This window comes from Mus musculus, chromosome 11 (genome assembly GCF_000001635.26).
Source record: "Mus musculus strain C57BL/6J chromosome 11, GRCm38.p6 C57BL/6J".
Taxonomy (NCBI): Eukaryota; Metazoa; Chordata; class Mammalia; order Rodentia; family Muridae; genus Mus; species Mus musculus.
Genome location: NC_000077.6, coordinates 53,561,658 through 53,578,492, shown reverse-complemented (window position 1 = coordinate 53,578,492; position 16,835 = coordinate 53,561,658). Strand labels below are relative to the sequence as shown.

The 16,835-nt window shown below is 44.2% G+C and overlaps 1 protein-coding gene and 1 long non-coding RNA gene across 7 annotated transcripts in view; one reads left to right on the top strand and one right to left on the bottom strand.

Moving 5' to 3' along the window:
• The window catches only part of Kif3a (kinesin family member 3A), a 38,548-nt gene extending 25,756 nt beyond the window's left edge, over positions 1–12,792 (bottom strand). For 3 of the 6 annotated variants that reach the window (XM_006532325.4, XM_006532328.4, XM_006532326.4), the window contains exons 1-2: positions 10,962–12,792; positions 7,684–7,957 (exon numbers count right to left, since the gene is read on the bottom strand). In XM_006532325.4, the coding sequence (XP_006532388.1) occupies positions 7,684–7,957; positions 10,962–10,967 (280 nt within the window). In that variant the 5' untranslated portion in view covers positions 10,968–12,792. The remainder of the gene's footprint in view (positions 1–7,683; positions 7,958–10,961) is intronic. The other 3 variants (NM_008443.4, NM_001290806.1, NM_001290805.1) reach the window with 1 other exon arrangement.
• A430108G06Rik (RIKEN cDNA A430108G06 gene) lies at positions 11,180–13,839 on the top strand. Its single transcript, NR_168001.1, has 2 exons — positions 11,180–11,656; positions 12,779–13,839. It is a non-coding gene; the product is annotated as an RIKEN cDNA A430108G06 gene (long non-coding RNA).
• The last annotated feature ends 2,996 nt before the right edge of the window (positions 13,840–16,835 follow it).

The following is a 16,835-nucleotide window of genomic DNA, read 5'->3' as shown; positions in this document are numbered from 1 at the left end:
CTAATAATCTTTATAAAGTATCCTAAGCCCTAAATGCAAAATTCTTACATGTCTGGGCATGGTGAGAGGCAAATGGGTTTCTGAGATTTTGAGGCCAGACTGGTCTACATAGTGAGTTACAGGCCGGCCAGGGGTACACAGTGAAATCCTGTCTCAAAAAAATAAAAAAGAAAAGATAGGACAGGACAGGACAGGACAGGAGAGAAGAGAAAAGAAGAGAACAGAAGAGAAAAGAAAAGAAAAGAAAAGAAAAGAAAAGAAAAGAAAATTCATGTTGTAATTAATTCTAAGAGATTAAATTGGAGGCAGTAAAACACAGCAAAAGACTGCAGCGCAGACCTCAGAGCAGGAGCAGCGGTCTGAGTCCATCACACCTGGAACTCTTTAGCCATTTGACCTTAGATTAACTTACCAGAGATAAAACAAGAGTGAGATGACTTGCTCCACACATCAACAGTAAGAATCAAAGGAAGCTACTAACATCAAGTAATCAACACATACCTGGTTGAGAATATTGATAAAATGGTATTTTCTTCTTTTTAATCCTAAAATAATTCACTATTTTAAAAGAAACGGTCTAAAGTAGCAGTTGTAAAATACTATTAACTAGAAAAGTATCATTACTATAGGCAACTGGTTATGACTCATACTTCTTAAATGTACCTACCCATTTAACAAGTACTCCCCACACATACCTAAGCATGACACGGGACCAGGCATCAAGGACAAAGTGACAAATAGGGCGAATACAAACCCTGGTCTTATGGTGGAGAAACAAATCGAGACAGAAGTACGAACATAAACCAGGTAGCGGGTGGCAGAGAAGGAAGAAGAGAGATCAGGAAATTCTTTCCACAAGAGGAGAGCTTACATGAAGATTCAAAAGGTCCAAGAACCAGAAGGTGGCGAGGAGGACGGAGGGAGACTCCTAGGAACTGAAGACCCAGGATGGGAGAAAGAGATGGAAACTGAGGATGGACCCACAGAGAGCAGAGACTCAAAGGACCCTGATCACACTAGCTCACGGTGAAGCCAGTGTGACCATCCTGTCAGAGCTGCGGCCTCCAGATCACTGTGGCGCCAAGTGCCAGGACACTGTGGAGATGTGGCGAGTTAGAGAGCTAGAGTGGCTGGCCAGGACTCTGCAGAGTGGACCTGAATATGGATGACAGGTTCTGAGAGACAACAGTATGGCATCCCAGTCCACCGGCTTCAATGCGTTTAGCTCTGTCGGGGACAGCTGCACTGAGAATGCTCTGCACACACTACATTGGGTTCCATCAGAGAGGTCTATACTTTGCTGTTGATTTTGCTGTGAACCTAAAACTGAACTAAAAATACAGTCTATTATTATTTCTTGATGTAGGGTCTTGCTATGTTTCCCAGGCCAATCTTGAACTCCTGGCTTAGGGGATCCTCCTATCTTGGCCTTCCAAGTAGCTGGTATAGGCATGCATCACTGAATCTAACTACACTATTTTAAAACAGGTAAAGATTAGTAACTACCCTTGCAAATCCTAAACATTACACCAAGATTACATCAGTAATGGAGAATGAATTGCACTGTATTCCATCATTCCTAAGTATTATCTCTTCCAAATTGTCCTACGCTTACCACAATTTCTAGAGTCAGCACAAGACAATGGAAAACAGGTACAAAGTCCTAACAGTCAAACACCACTTGTAGTGGCTATTCCTGGTTGTCAACTTGACTCTATCTGGAATGAACTACAATCCAGATTTGGAAGGCTCCCCAGTGACCCTTATCTGGAGGCTGGGAGATAGAAGTTTCTGACCTGGATCTTGGCATGGAGATCTTGAGGCATAGTGGTTATGAATTCCAGAAGATTAAGACAGGGAGATCTCTGAGTTCAAGGTCATCTGGGATTAAAGGTGTGGTGGTGGTACACACCTTTAATCTGAGCTACACCTTCTGCTGGAGACTACATAAAGACATTGGAAGAAGGAAGGCTCTTTTTCTTCTTTGCCTGCTTGCCCTGTGGGACTGAGCAACTGCTAGATCCTTGGACTTCCATTCACAGCTACTACTGACCATTGTTGGGAGTTGGACTGCAGGCTGTAAGTCATCAATAAATTCCTTTACTATATAAAGACTACCCATAAGTTCTGTGACTCTAGAGAACCCTGACTAATACACCATTCTTCACAGTATTTATTCTGTTAACTCAAAATTACAGCAGGAACACTTTTGATTCCAAGCAAGATTGAGTATCAAGGACTCTATTAGCCATCCTGGCTAGAATTGAAAGTAGAAAAAACCCCCGAAAGCAACAGTTTTCAAAACAATTAGTTAAAAAAACATTCTAATTCAGGTGTGGTAGCATACACCTGTAGCACTAGCAGACAGGAGGCAGAGGCAGGTGGCTCTCTGTGATTTTAAAGGCCAGCCTAGTCTACACAGTGAGTTCTAGGATAGCCAGGGCTATGTAGAGAGAAAAACAAAAAAACAAATGAAATTCATGTGTCCATGTTCCTGACACCCTGAGGAAACTCTCTTCTACTGAAAGCCAGGAACTGGCGGGGGCCTTGGTGGGTGTACGAGTGGGAGGCTTCTGCAGGCTCTTCAGTCTCACCTGAGGGCTGAGGCTGGGCCTCACTCACCCGGATCCCTCAGCCTACAGCAGCCAGGCTGATGCCTCCTGCATGGGGTCAAACACAGAGCTTGGTAAAGAACAAGTCCAAGTCACAGAACCAGAGAGGGACACAGGTAGAGAGCAGCCGACTTCCTATGGGATCCCCAGAGCGACACTAGAGTCTGAGGAGAGGGCTGCAGAGAGAGCAGGGCCCTTTGGTGGCGGATCCTCCTTAATTGTCTAGCTGAGTTGTTGGAGTGAAATTTATGTGCATTGTGCAAAGATTATGCTTACATTACTCAAATGCAGATACCCCAAACCAGAAAGAATAACTTCACAATAAAAAAGTCACCAAGATAATAAAAAATCCTAACCATCTCTACTCCTTCTCACAGAGCTCCAAAATGGAAGGAAGAAATGGGAAGCACAGCAAGGTAGTCCACACGGTTACTCACCCCAGCACTGGGCTCAAGGCCACCAGGGTGCAGAGTTAAATGCTGTCTAAAAGAAAGTGGGGGGGGGGGGGTGCTGGAGAGATGGCTCTGCGGTTAGGAACACTGACTGCTCTTCCAGAGGTCCTTCAATTCCCAGCAACCACATGGTGGCTCACAACCATCTGAAATAAGATCTGATGCCCTCTTCTGGTGTGTCTGAAACATACATAAACTTTTTTAAAAAAATTGTTTCTAAAAAAGGCAAATTCCGAAAATGTACTCAGAAATTTCTCAATAATTGATAGAAGAGCTGAACATACCAGCAAACCAACTGACTAAAAGAGGTTAGCACCTCTGCCCCAACAGCAGAACACACAACCTTTTCAAATACACATAAAGCATTCAATGATAAATGACATTCCAGGAAGAAAACAAGTCTCCATAAACCTCGTAAGACTCTAATCCCATGAAGTTCGTTTGCTAAAGTGAAATTTGGCAAGAATCTAAAGAAGAACGTCTGGGACAACCTCAAGACATCTAATAACACACACAGGGAGAGGGTCAGAGGCCACCAAGGCGCCGGGGACAGACAGGTCAACTGGTAAAGTGCTTGCCACACAGGCACAAGGACCTGAGTTCTATCACAACATAAAAAGCCAGAGGTGGTGGCAAGGGCTTGGATCAAGCACTGGGCAGGTGTGGGCAGAGGGTCCCAGGCACACGGGCACACACATGAAGGTGCAAATACATAAATGTGCACGAACACACACACACACACACACACACAGTAAAACAGAAAGCACTCTGAAATGGATGTAAGTGAAATCATGGTCTGTATATGGAAGTCTTTTAGATGACACTGAAGCAGTGAGTGGGTGGGAGCGGGGCATGTCACTAAACTTCTCTATGGGGAGGGTGAAAAGTCTCCAAACCCTGACCCCAGTTCCCACCTTAAAAAAAACAGAGGCCAGGCATAGCAGTGCCGCATGCCTTTAATCCCAGTACTTGGAAGGCAGAAGAGTCTCAGTTCTAGGCCAGGTTGGTCTACATAGCAAGTTCTAGGACAGCCTGGGCTACATAAAGTCCATTTCAAATAAACAAACAGAAAATAAAACAGAAAGAGCAAATCCAAAGTCAGAAAAAAGAAGCAAATAAAATCATAACAACAACAAAAAGGACAGAAAATATGAGACAACACAAGAAAAGTGAAAAATAGCCAAAGTATAAACTTCTAGTCAGCCTAGGCAGGGAAGGGAAGACTCGGATCATCATGAAGGGGTGAGAAAGGTTATTGGAGCTTCAAGAACAGAGAAACCCTTCCTGATTAAAATGACAACTGTTGCCTTTAATTCCGGCATGCAGAGGCAAGGCAGGTGAATCTCTGTGAGTCCCAGGACAGCCTGGTCTATAGGGTGAGTTCCAGGACAGCCAGGAAATGGAGGGAGAGTCCCTGTTTCAAACAAACAAGCAGAAAATAAAACAGAGACAAAGCCAAAGAGAAATGACACGGAGGAACCCTGTCTCAAAAACCAAGAGAGAAAACAAGAAAACAAACTAGCATCATCCGGATACTCAAACTAGAAAAAGACATTTCCAGAAAACTGTGTTTTATATCTCTCGTGAACACAAAAATTTTGAATAATAATTTGGCAAATCAAATGTAACAATATTTGAAAAGAATAATAATTCATGACTAAGTGACAAAGCTGGCGTCACTTATAAAAACCTAGTGACAAACTTCAAAAGAACAAAACTGCATTTGAAAATACGTAATATTACATTCCTGCAAGAAAGGACAGACAGACAGATAAGCAAAACAAACACCTGTGAGCAAACTGAACTAGAAGGGAGGTGCTTCCTCAGTCTGGCTGAGAATGTGTGTGGGAACCTACAGCTAACATGAGATTCACAGTCAAAGCAGGAGCAGGGCACTTGCTCTCTCCAATTATGCTCTACATTTATTGAATTTTCTGGCCAGGGTTTCGGGCAACAAAAGTAAATTAAAGGCAAAAGACTGCAAAGAAAAGTAAAAGCTGTCTTTACTGGCAGACAATGTAATTATGCATGTAGAAAATCCTGGAGAATTTTTTTTTAAAGCATAAAGGTCTAGATTTTGATTTCCACCCGCTAACCTGGGGCAAACACAGAAATGTGACAAGAATTTTTAAGTTTAGCAAGGTTGCAGAAATGAGGTTGATATGAGACAGGACTTTGTGTCTTTGGGATGCTAATACCAAAATGATGGTAACAGATGCTGGGAAGGGAGCGGAGAAACTGGACCGCTTACGTTGCTGGTAGGAATGTGAAATGGTGATGTCACTGTGAAATATACGTTGGCAGTTCTTCAAAAGGTCAAAGAAAGTAAACCCATGACTCAGCAACTCCACTCCTAGGTGTATATGTTCAGAAAAGCTAAAAGCTTGTACAAGAATATGCTAAACATTACTCCTAATAGTTAGCTAGAAAGTAACAACAGCCCAAATGTTCAACAGATGAATGTACAAACAAAAAGTATCTATACACGGGAATACTATTTGGTGATGACATGAATGAATAAATGAATGAATGAATGAATGAGTGAATTGAATACTGATACACTCTACGTAAGAATGAGCACAGAAAACACTGTGCTTAATGAAAGAAGTCAGATAAAAGACTATGCGGAATGTGAGCCACTTTTATGAAATGCCAGAGCAGGAAACTCCAACAGAGCAGTGGTGTTGAGCGGACTGAAGTGACTGAAATTCAAATTCCCTCTTGGGTTGCTGGAAACAGTCTAACAACAGGAGGTGGTGGCAGTCTGTACCCCGTGATCCACTGGAAATATTAATCCTATACTGTAAACGATGAGTGGATTTATGTCACTTAAAATTTTAACTTAATAAAAATTATTTTAAAATCAAATGTACTTCTGTGTATTAATAACAATACTTAATTCCAATATAAAATTATGCAGAAAATTCTATTCATGACAAAATGCCAAGAAGTTGGCAAGAGAGATGGCTGAGTAGGTAAGACACTGAGTTTGATTCCAGGAAGGCAGGAATGACTCCCCCAAGTGTCTTCTGATTGCTACGTGAATACCATGCTGGGGCTCACATGTCCCCACATAAGGAATTTCTTAAGTTCGTAAGAATAATGTAAAACTATTAAAAGAAGTGAAAGAGTTTAAGCGAGCAAGACATAGTCATGGTAATGAAACGGAAGACTCAATACTCTCTGTCAATCGAGGATTTAAACACTATTTTATACTCAGAGATCTGCCTGCCTCTGCTCCCAAGTGCTGAAATCAAAGGCACAATGCTGGAGCAACTGGAGATACACACACACACACACACACACACACACTCTCTCTCTTACCATTTGACAATCCAGTTTCTAGGTAGCTATCCAAGACAAACTTTACATCTTTACAAAGGCATACAGCAGCATTATTTATCTAACAAAAATCTAGACTTCAATCCACTGGTAAATGGGCAGTGTGTTACACATATTCAATGGAATACAGTTCAGAAGTGGAGGCTAGAGAAGCAGGAAGGAGTTCAAGAGTTTAAGGATAGCCTCAACTACTAACAAATTTAAGGTTATTCAACCTGGAATATATGAGAACCTGACTCAATAAAGCAACACAATTTAGCAGTTAAAACACACACACATACACAAAAACTAGGTGCAGTGGCAAGCAACACAATTCAGCAGTTAAAACACACACACACACACACACACACACACACACACACACACACTCCCAGCACCTGGAGGCAAAGGCAGGAAGATAGGGAGACCTCTTGAGGTCAGCCTGATCTACAAAAGACAGCCAGAGCTACAGAGAGAAACCATCTTTAAAAAAACAAAACAAAACCAACCATCCAAAATAAAATAAAATAAGATAGGGGCTGGAGAGATGGCTCGGCAATTTAAAGCCTTTACACTTTTCCAGAGGACATAGATACAGTTCCTAGAACCCACATGGTGGCTCACAAATCCAAAGCCTTCTTATGACCTCGGAGGGCACCAGGCACGCACATGGTCCACATACTTACAGGCAAACACTTACTCATACACATATATAAGAATAAATACATCTTTTTTTTTTTCTCAAGTCACGAAGTTACTGATGAAGTCAGGTAAGTTCAAAACATTACACAAAGAGAAAGAAAACTGCTTTTTAAAAGGTAGCATTTTATGGGCTGGAGAGGTGGCTCAGTAGTTAAGAGCAGTGGCTGCTCTCTTGAGGCCCCAGGTTGGATTCTCAGCACCAGCACCTACATGGTGGCTCAAAACCCTGGAACTCCAGTCCCAGGACTGCCCACCCTCTCTGACCTCCACTGTAAGCATATGGAACAAGCACAGACCTACATGAAGGCAATATACTCCTACACATAAGATGGCATTTCGTGGCATCATTTAAATGCGTTTTCAAAAGGACAAAACTACAGTGACGCCATGGCAGGTCAATGGACGCAGGTGGGAGCTGCAAGAGGGTGGAAAGGAGCGCTGCAGGGTGATATTAGTGTTCTAGAACAGGACCTGGGTGAGGCCTCACAACCGTCTATGTTACCATAGCTCATCAAGCCATAGCTGCGATACGTAAACTACCGATTTTACCGGGCATTACTTATGCAACAATAAAAGCAAGCTGCACAGTCACTCACCATTGTAGCCTTCCAGAACAGAATCAATAATTGGTCTTGCAGTTAAGTTATACACATCAAGTTGTTTACTTTCTGGTCCAAAAACAGTATCGAAAGTAAATGTCTTTGGAGGTTCGTTGGAGGAATCGGTCTTATGGACGGTGATAGTTCCCCTCATTTCATCCACGCTGACGGCCTGTCTATAGCACATTGACTTCTCTCTCTCATTGAGAGGCCGGCACCTAACCACCACCTTCACATTATCGCAGCTTTCCGGCTTCTCCGACTTATTGATCTGGTGGAGACAGTGTTTACAAAGAGTGAGAAGAACATTCCTTTTGCTCTAAATATAGTTAGAAAAGTCTACTTTTCCACCTCAGCATCCCGGATGTGCTAAGACTTTACAAGCCTTCGATAAATGCAATTAAAGATCTCTACATATACAGAAAGGGTTTATAGGTATACAAATGGAGACTGTTTCTTTTGCAGTACAAAAGAGGGAAGAGAAAAACTCTAATTTACATCTGAAGCAAATGCTTCAAGTGGAGAAAATGAACTAGTTAGTATACAGGCATTAGCTCAACAGTCCACACAGCTGAAGTTCCTGCCTGAAAAAACAAACAAACAAACAAAAACAAACAAACAAACAAACAAACACGCGTGAAGTGGTTGACAAGCTTTATTAAGAATCTGAGGTCGGACTGGAGCGATGGCTCAGTGGCTAAGAGCACTGGCTGTTCTTCCAGAGGTCCTGAATTCAATTCCCAGCAAGCACATGGTGGCTCACAACCGTCTGTCATGGGATCCGATGCCCTCAGAAGATAGCTACAGTGTACTCATATAAATAAAATAAATAAATCTTTTAAAAAAAAAATCTATGAGGTGAAGCTGTGGTACATACCTTTGATACCAGAACTCCTGAACTCCTGGAGGCAGAGGCAGATGGATCTCTGTGAGTTTGTGACCAGCCTATATAATATAGTGAGACCTTGTCTCTTGCTCTCCCATGACATCTAATTTCATTTCCTAGAATGCATCTGTAAGATTTTTACCATGTGATACCTCCATATACGGCTTTCCTCTCCACCCAAGACAAGTTAAGGACGGAGAAGGCCAATGACATACAGAGAAAAATGTCTTATGAACGTTTATATGAAGTTTTGATTGTCAAAATTTTACATGACAAAGATCCTAGGACTGCCATGAATATGTTTCTCTCCAGTTTGGCCTTCATCACCCTAGGCTAGGTAGCATCACCTGGGCCTTCGTTCGTCGACTACCTACATTCGCTCCTGAATCTAATTAAACCACCCTTCCGTCTGCCCTCTTACACGATGGTGTAAACACAAATCAAATCACATTATTCCCCATGTAAAAATCTCCCCAGATGACAAGCCAAAAATGTTTAGGAGGTACAGAAAAGCCTCTAGGCTTTACCAAATACTCTTCCTCCTCTCAGAGTTTCGTGATCTCCTCTTCCCTGCGGACTTTCCTCGAGTCCTTCGGTCTAGAACATTCCTCATGCCCTTCTTCACTTAGGTGACATCTACTTATCCTTCAGTTTTCAGCTCAGCAGTTCCCATGGGAACACTTCTCTGACTAGGTCAAATGCTTTTTCTATTTAGTAGACTCTGAGAGAGAGCTTTTAAAGAATACATTTTGACTCTGGGTTGCTCCTTGACTGATGTCTGTCATGGTATATTCATCTGAGATTCAAACAAGGAATCAAGGGTCTGAATTCAACCCATAAAATCCTTTTATTTGCCTCAAAGTATTTTTGTTTTGTTCTGATACTGGGTCCCATGAAGCACGGGGCAGCCTAGAATTCTTTATGAAGCCAAGGATAGCTTTGAACTTGAGACAGGATTTCTATGTGTAGCCTTGGCTCTCCTGGAACTTACTCCATAGACCAGGCTGGCCTTGAACTCACAGAGATCCGTCAGCCTCTGCCTCCCAAGTGCTGGGTTTAAAGGTGCCACCACTGCCCGACCAGCCTTAAACTCTAAATCCTCCTCCCTCAACCTTTCAAAGTGTTGGCCAGCTGGCTCAAAGCATTTTTAAGTATTTTAGTCATCTGCTAAAACTGAGAAACTTCACAAATATAGCAATTTAAGTCTTTTGAAAACAAAAGTAGATCTGTTATCTGTAGGCCAGCATTCCTTTATGGAAACCTTTTCCAATTCACCAGATCCAATTTCTGCCATATGCAGATTACTCACTTCATTTATTAAGGCTGTCTTTTCTCTGTTAAATGTATATGGTTTTCACCTCTTCTCCAAAGTCAAAACTTTGGTAATGAGGCTGGAGAGATGGGCCAGTGGTTAAGAGCACTTACAGAGGACCTTACAGAGGACCTGGGCTGAGTTTCCAGCACCCACATGGCAGCTTACTACTGCTTTTAACTTCAGTTCCAAATAATTCCATGCACTCTTCTTCCTTCCCCTGGCACGTGGTGCACATACATACATACATGCAAACACTCATACACATAAAATAAAAATTGAATTAAAAACACCTAGCACAACCTTACCGCCTGCATAGTTAACATATATACGGCTAGTGCGCAATCTTTGTTGAATATTCATTATTCAATAAAGCAATAAATATAAACAAACACTGAGCATTTTGTGCTAAATGTCAAGCCCTGTCCTTCAAGTGTCCTGTGCATTAATTTATTTTGCCTTGATAAAAACCCCAAGAAGGAAAGTTTAAATGTGTAGGAACTAAGGGCCCAGACGCTGTAAATAACCATCGAAGGCCCCATAACCAATATATAATCTACCATGGCTCAAGTCTTCTCCAATGGGACTTACAACCACCCCCTTATTATGGCACGATAACAATCCGTGAAATCCTAGGAGGTAACCAAATCGCCACCGCATACTCGCACAAAGACACCTACAGGTTACATTCTGCACCATAAGCTAAGGTGCCCGCTCGGAATGACAGCTTATACCCAGGGAAGTAGGGGGCCAGAGCGTAGACTCTGGGGTTCCGAGCATCCGCAAGACCATGGTGGCCACGCGCAGCCACCAAGCCTCCACTGTCCGCGCGGTGCTTTTCTGTCTGGCAGAGCAGGCCTGGCGAGATGCAACGCGTTCCGGGGCAACTGGGCGGGTCCCGAGCGGCCCCCGATGCGTCCGGACCCCAGCCCCGCCGCCCCACCGCCCTTCTCCTCCAAGGCCTCCCGGCCTGGCCACCCTGCCCCGCCCGCCGCGCGCTTCTATGGCAACGGCCGCGCCCCCGAGCAGGGCCGACACGATGAGCCGAAGCCCCCGTGGCCGACTGTCCATCCTCACCGGCATGGTGGCCGCGTCCGGTGCTCCGCCAACGTCCCCACTCCGGATGCAGCCCAACAACACCGGGTTTGGGGGCGAGGCTGGCCACAGGCGACCGCAACACCTTAGCGCTCCAGAGACTGCGGCTCACACAGCTACAGAGGGCAGTGCGCAGGCGCACTCTGAGCTCGCCCCGCCCAATCTCGGGTGTCCTGGGCTCTTGAAGTACGCATGCGCAAGGCCTTTCCGCGTCCATCTCCATGGACGCTAGACTGGGGCAACGCCTGCGGGGTGCTGCCATCGCTCTGCTCTGTAAAGCTGGTTCATGTTGAGGCCACCAGGACATCTGACCCGCTCAGACTGCCAGGAGCTTCCGGCGCTGGCAGTGTCCCAAATATTGAAAACAACAGTGGACAATAGCGTACCAGATTCTGATGACTCCTTATTTTATGAGGAATATCAGGGGTTGGGTTCTGTTTATCTCTACTATCTGTCTGCACCAAAAGTTTGAATGAACAGGACCCTGATCCAGCCATATGAGGAGAGAGCGGAGACCAAGGAGACCAACAGGCCAGGAAGGTAAAGGGGGAAAAAAAGTGAAAATGACCAGCAGAGTCAAAATGGATGGATTATATAGGGAAGGACCCCAGAAGGGCAGCTCAGCACCTGGGCCGGAAGGTTCACGGGGTGGACTATGCCAGCCAACCCTGTAACAGGTAGGGACTGAGGGATGCTGGGAGCATCCAGGTCTGCTTTAATATGTGAAAAAGGCACCTCAACCATTTGTTGGGAGTTTGAGACCTAACTCAAAGGAGAAGCTCCGTCTAAATAGCCATTTGCCCAACAGAACTGCTTAGGGTTTCTCAGTTATGGGAGAGTTTGTTTTGTTTTTGGTTTGTCTTGGGGGGGGGGGTTTCTCACTGGATAGACCAGGATGACCTTGAGCTCACAGAGATCTTTTGACTCACGAGTGCTGGCATTAAAGGCATCTTCATCACACCCGGAAGTTATAGGAGAGTTTAAGTTGCAAGTAATTATAAAGTGTGTTCTGTGTTAACATTCAAAATGTTCATCTTGGGTCTGAAGAACTGGCTCAGCAGTTAAGAATGCATACTGATCTTGCAAAGGGCTGGAGTTAGGGTCCCAGCACTCAGGTCAGGCATTCACAACTGCAGCTCTAGGGGAATCCCATGCCCTCTTTTGGTCTCTGTGGGAACTGTACTCACATGCATATATCCACTCATAGAGACACACATATACTTAATTGTAAAAAAGTCTTCTTTTGCTGGGCAGTGGTGGCGCACCCCTTTAATCCCAGCACTTGGGAGGCAGAGGCAGGCGGATTTCTGAGTTTAAGGGCAGCCTGGTTGACAGAGTGAGTTCCAGGACAGCCATGGTTACACAGAGAAGCCCTGTCTCAAAAAAAAAGAAAAAAAAAGTCTTCTTTCAAAACTTCCTCTTCAATACATCACAGTTAGTCTTGACTATTAGAAACATGTTTTGTATTACTTCTCAAAGATGCTGAGTAGGAGAAGGTAAAATACCCATTTCTTATGGTCATGTAGACCACCATTGCACAGCTGTTGCTAATAAATGACAACCCCCTATCCTTTCATTACAGTTTTATACTTATTTATGTAAGTGTATGGTCCAATACGCATATGCCACAGCTCATATGTGTGGAGGTCAGAGAACACCTTTCAGGAGTTGGTCTCCTCTTCTTCTTTCCCTGTGTGACCTCACTGATGGAGCTGAGGTAGTCAGACTTAGTGGCAAGCACATCTACCCACTGAGCAATCTTGCTGGCCACTAAAGTTTTTGGTTTTTTTTTTTTTAAGATGTCTCTATTCTAAATGAGTCTTGAAGTGGAAAGTTCTGGTTTCCTTGGAAAGTTATGCCAAGCAATGTTTTGCTGGGGCACAAAGGTGAAAGGATGTCTTGCTAAAGCAAACACGTGAAAGACTGTTTTCCTGAAGCAGACACAGGTGAAAGGGTGTTTGGATAGAGCAAACTCATGAAAGGACCTGTGATGAAGGAGTAGAAACATGACCCCGCTGACAGTGGGAGACGAGCACAGAGCACTGGTTTGATTTGCTCCACCTCAATATTCTTCTCTAACAACATTCATGTATTGGTTCGCCTTACATTGAGCTCAACTCTGATACTGAGAGAAACTCAACAAAGAAACTGCTCATAAGGTTCCTATGGTAGCTTGCTGCGTCTAAGGCCTCTCCTCAGGCCGGTTGACAAGCCTGGCAACTTCTCCAGGATTGAACTACAGTTGCTGGTTCGTGATTGGTGTCTGCCTGCCAAGAGGACTGGAATGTAGTTGTTGGTTCATGGTTGGTGTCTGCCTGCCTAGAGGACTGGTCTGAAGCTGCTGAGTTGTATTTGGTATTTGCTATGGGACTGATCTGCTGACCAAGAAGATCAAGCTCACCTCCAAAGAACTATCGTTGAACAGGTCCACTTCCCTCCATCCTAATAACGTGTCTCTTCCACTCCCTCTGCTGAGTGGTAGGCTAGAGGAGAGGTTGAACCCTTCTTAAAAGTAGGTTGCAAAAAATTTATGCTACAGAATTCATGTTCCTAGTTATGCCTATTTTACCTTGTAAGATCCTGCATTTGAATGTATGTTACATTACATCATACTATACTACACAGAGCTATATAGGCCACCACGAGCCTCTTGAGGCTAGACACTTTAAGATGGTTTTTCCTCTTTGTGTTACTTCTCTGAGATAGTATTTGAATGTTTGCTGAAAGACTGAAATGAATCCGTTTCGAGTATATTGCTTTATGTTCAAATGCCTTCCACTGATGTAAAGGTTTTTGGTTGTGTAAAAAAATCAAATTATTAATACTATACAAAAGTTAACATAAAAGAAAAATGGCCATCATACATCGGATCCAGAAGCATGGGGAGCAGGCCTTCCAGAATGACTGCGCTTGTAAGTTTATTTCCTGTACCACCAGCAAAAACAGAGCTACTTTGGAGTAAGTCCAGAGTCTCACCTGTCTCACCACAGCCTAGTGCAGAACCTGGCCCAGAAGAACCAATGATCCACCCTCCTTCCACCCAACCTCTCCCCTGAGCATCAGTCCACTAGGTTGCATAACGGATATTTTAAGTTTATTCTGTCAAAGTTTAAGTCCTGTTCCCCAGTCCTCTTGGCCTCCCTTCCTCCACACTATCCCTGTCACATATACACAGAAAGGCTCCATCTAGGCTTCCTCCTCTCAACTAGAAACAGAATTCTGACAATTGCTCTGCTCAAACCCCAGTGTCTCTCTTCCACCCCAATCCCAATCCTTCAACACAGCCCATTGAAGAATCTGCCTTAGCCGGGCAGTGGTGGCGCACGCCTTTAATCCCAGCACTCGGGAGACAGAGGCAGGCGGATTTCTGAGTTCGAGGCCAGCCTGGTCTACAGAGTGAGTTCCAGGACAGCCAGGGCTACACACAGAGAAGAAAAAAAAAAAAAAAGAATCTGCCTTAGAGTAAAACCAGAGCTTGATTCTTACCACTGTGGTACACTCTCCATGCCTTACTATACTCAGAGTCGGTTTCCATAACAACATCTTCGAGGGGCAACAACTGTGCCTTGGTTGAGTCCTTGTCTAGTTAGCCCGAATCCCTGGGTTCCGTTCTAAGCACCACCACACAAAGCTGGCACAAATGGGCAGAGGCAGGAGAATCGGAAATTCAAGGTCATCCTCAGCTCCATGCTATGTCTGAGACAACCTGAGATCCAGGAGACAAAGGAGGTCAGGTGTGGCAAACCCAGAACTTGGGAGAGGCAGAGACAGGTAGATAGATACCTGTGGCTTCAAGCCTAGGTGTGTATGTATAGTGAGTCCCAGGTCAGAGCTGCACAGTAAGATCTGTCTCAAACAAAAACAAAAAACAAAACAAAACAAACAAAGTAATGAGGGTCTGGAGAGACAATACAGTGGGTAATAGCATGGACTGCTCTCCCAGAGTTCCTTGCTTCAATCCTCATTCCACATGGTTACTCACACTGTAACTCCAGTTCTAAGGGATCCAGTGCTCTCTTCTGGCTTCCTTGGGCACCAGGCATGTCCATGACACGCATGCAGACAAAACCCTTATACATATGAAATAGTAATAATGGTTTAAAAAACAAAGAGGAAGAAAGGCAGGAGAAAAAGTGGAGCAAGGGATGAAAAGGAAATTTCTGGTTTCTTTAGACTCAGCTGTGTCATGCAACGGTTTTCTGGAAGCTGTCTTCTGGGAGGATGTTTTTGCTGAAGCGGGACACATGAGAGGATGTTTTGCTGAGAGCAGACACGTGGTGTTTTTCTGGAAGCTGCCTGGTGAAAGGACATGTGATTTTTTTTTTTTTTTTTTTGACTTTTTGAGACAGGGTTTCTCTGTGTAGCCCTGGCTGTCCTGGAACTCACTCTGTAGATCAGGCTGGCCTCAAACTAAGAAATCTACCTGCCTCTGCCTCCCAAGTGCTGGGATTAAAGGCATGCCACCACTGCCCGGCCGACATGTGATGTTTTGCTGGAGCAGACATGTGATGTTTGGAAAGGGTATATGTATAACCCAACAGACAGTGGATTATGCTCTGGTATTGATTTGCCTTGCTACTCTTTGCTGGTCTTCGTTGGTCTTTGCTGATGCCGGTCTTCACTGAAGACATTCTGGCATTGGTTTGCCTCGCCTTCTTCACTGATCATTGCTTGTCGTGACTTCATAGAGAGAAACTCACCAAAGAACTTCTAGTGATATTCTGGTGGCATCTTGTGGCTTTTGCAAACTCAGGCCAATTGGCATAGCCTCACTGCCATTTTCTTCTGGCTCAAACTGCTGTTGCTGATTCATGAACGGTGTTTGGAAATGGGTCAAGCTACTGCTGCTGATTCGTGTGAACTGAACTGCTAATATCCTCACAACGAAGATTAGAATTACCCCCCAAAGAACTACTTCTAAACAGGTCCACATCCCCCTTTGTCCTGTTATCCTTTCTTTTCCACTCCCTCTGGTGGATGGTGGGCTGGAAGGGAGGTTAAAGCATTTAAGAACCCTTATTAAAGTAGGTTTTGTAAAAGCTCAGCCTACAAGGGGAGAGACTCAGCCGGCACAGACTTGGGCCGGGGAGGACCCTGGATCCAGTCTCCCATACGCGTGGAGAAAGGACTGTATTTTCAGCACAGGACCTATGGGAATGGTGTTAAAACATGGAGTGGATCTTTTTCCTGCCCTAAACTCTCTTTGATTTTCCACCTCTCAGAAAAAGCCACAACCATCCCTCTGCCTCTCTGTCCTCCCTCTGGGTTTATCCAAGTCAGCCCCAGATGGCCTCCCCATTTCGTTCAACATCCCAGATATGATTTTATCTCAGCAGGCAAGGCTTGTGTGCTTGCAGATAGGAACCAAGCAACACAACTATAAAGAACTTTAGCTGGGCATGATGGCTCATACATGCAATCCCCAGTATTCAGCAGACTGAAGCAGGAGGATCGTCTGTGAGTTCAAGAATGATCCTGGATTCTAGAAGGAGATTCAGGACAGCAAGGGCTAGAGAGTGAGACACTGTCTCAAGAAAACCAACAATTTTCCTTGATATATTGTGCAGATTTTTTTTCCTTTTAATTATGAATGTAGGTTTTTCGACATTTTCTTTCATATGTATGAGTGTTTTTCCTGTGTGTATGTATGTGCCTTTGGAAGTCAGAAGAAGGTATCGAATCCCATGGAACTGATAGTTGTCAGCTGCCATGTGGGTGTTAGACACCAAAGTCTTCTGGAAGAATAGCCAGTGCTCTCAACCACTAAGCCATCTCTCCAACCCTTACTTTTAAAAATCATTTGATCTAGGTGGATAAGATGAGTTAGCACATAAAGACACTTAGTGCCAAGTCTGC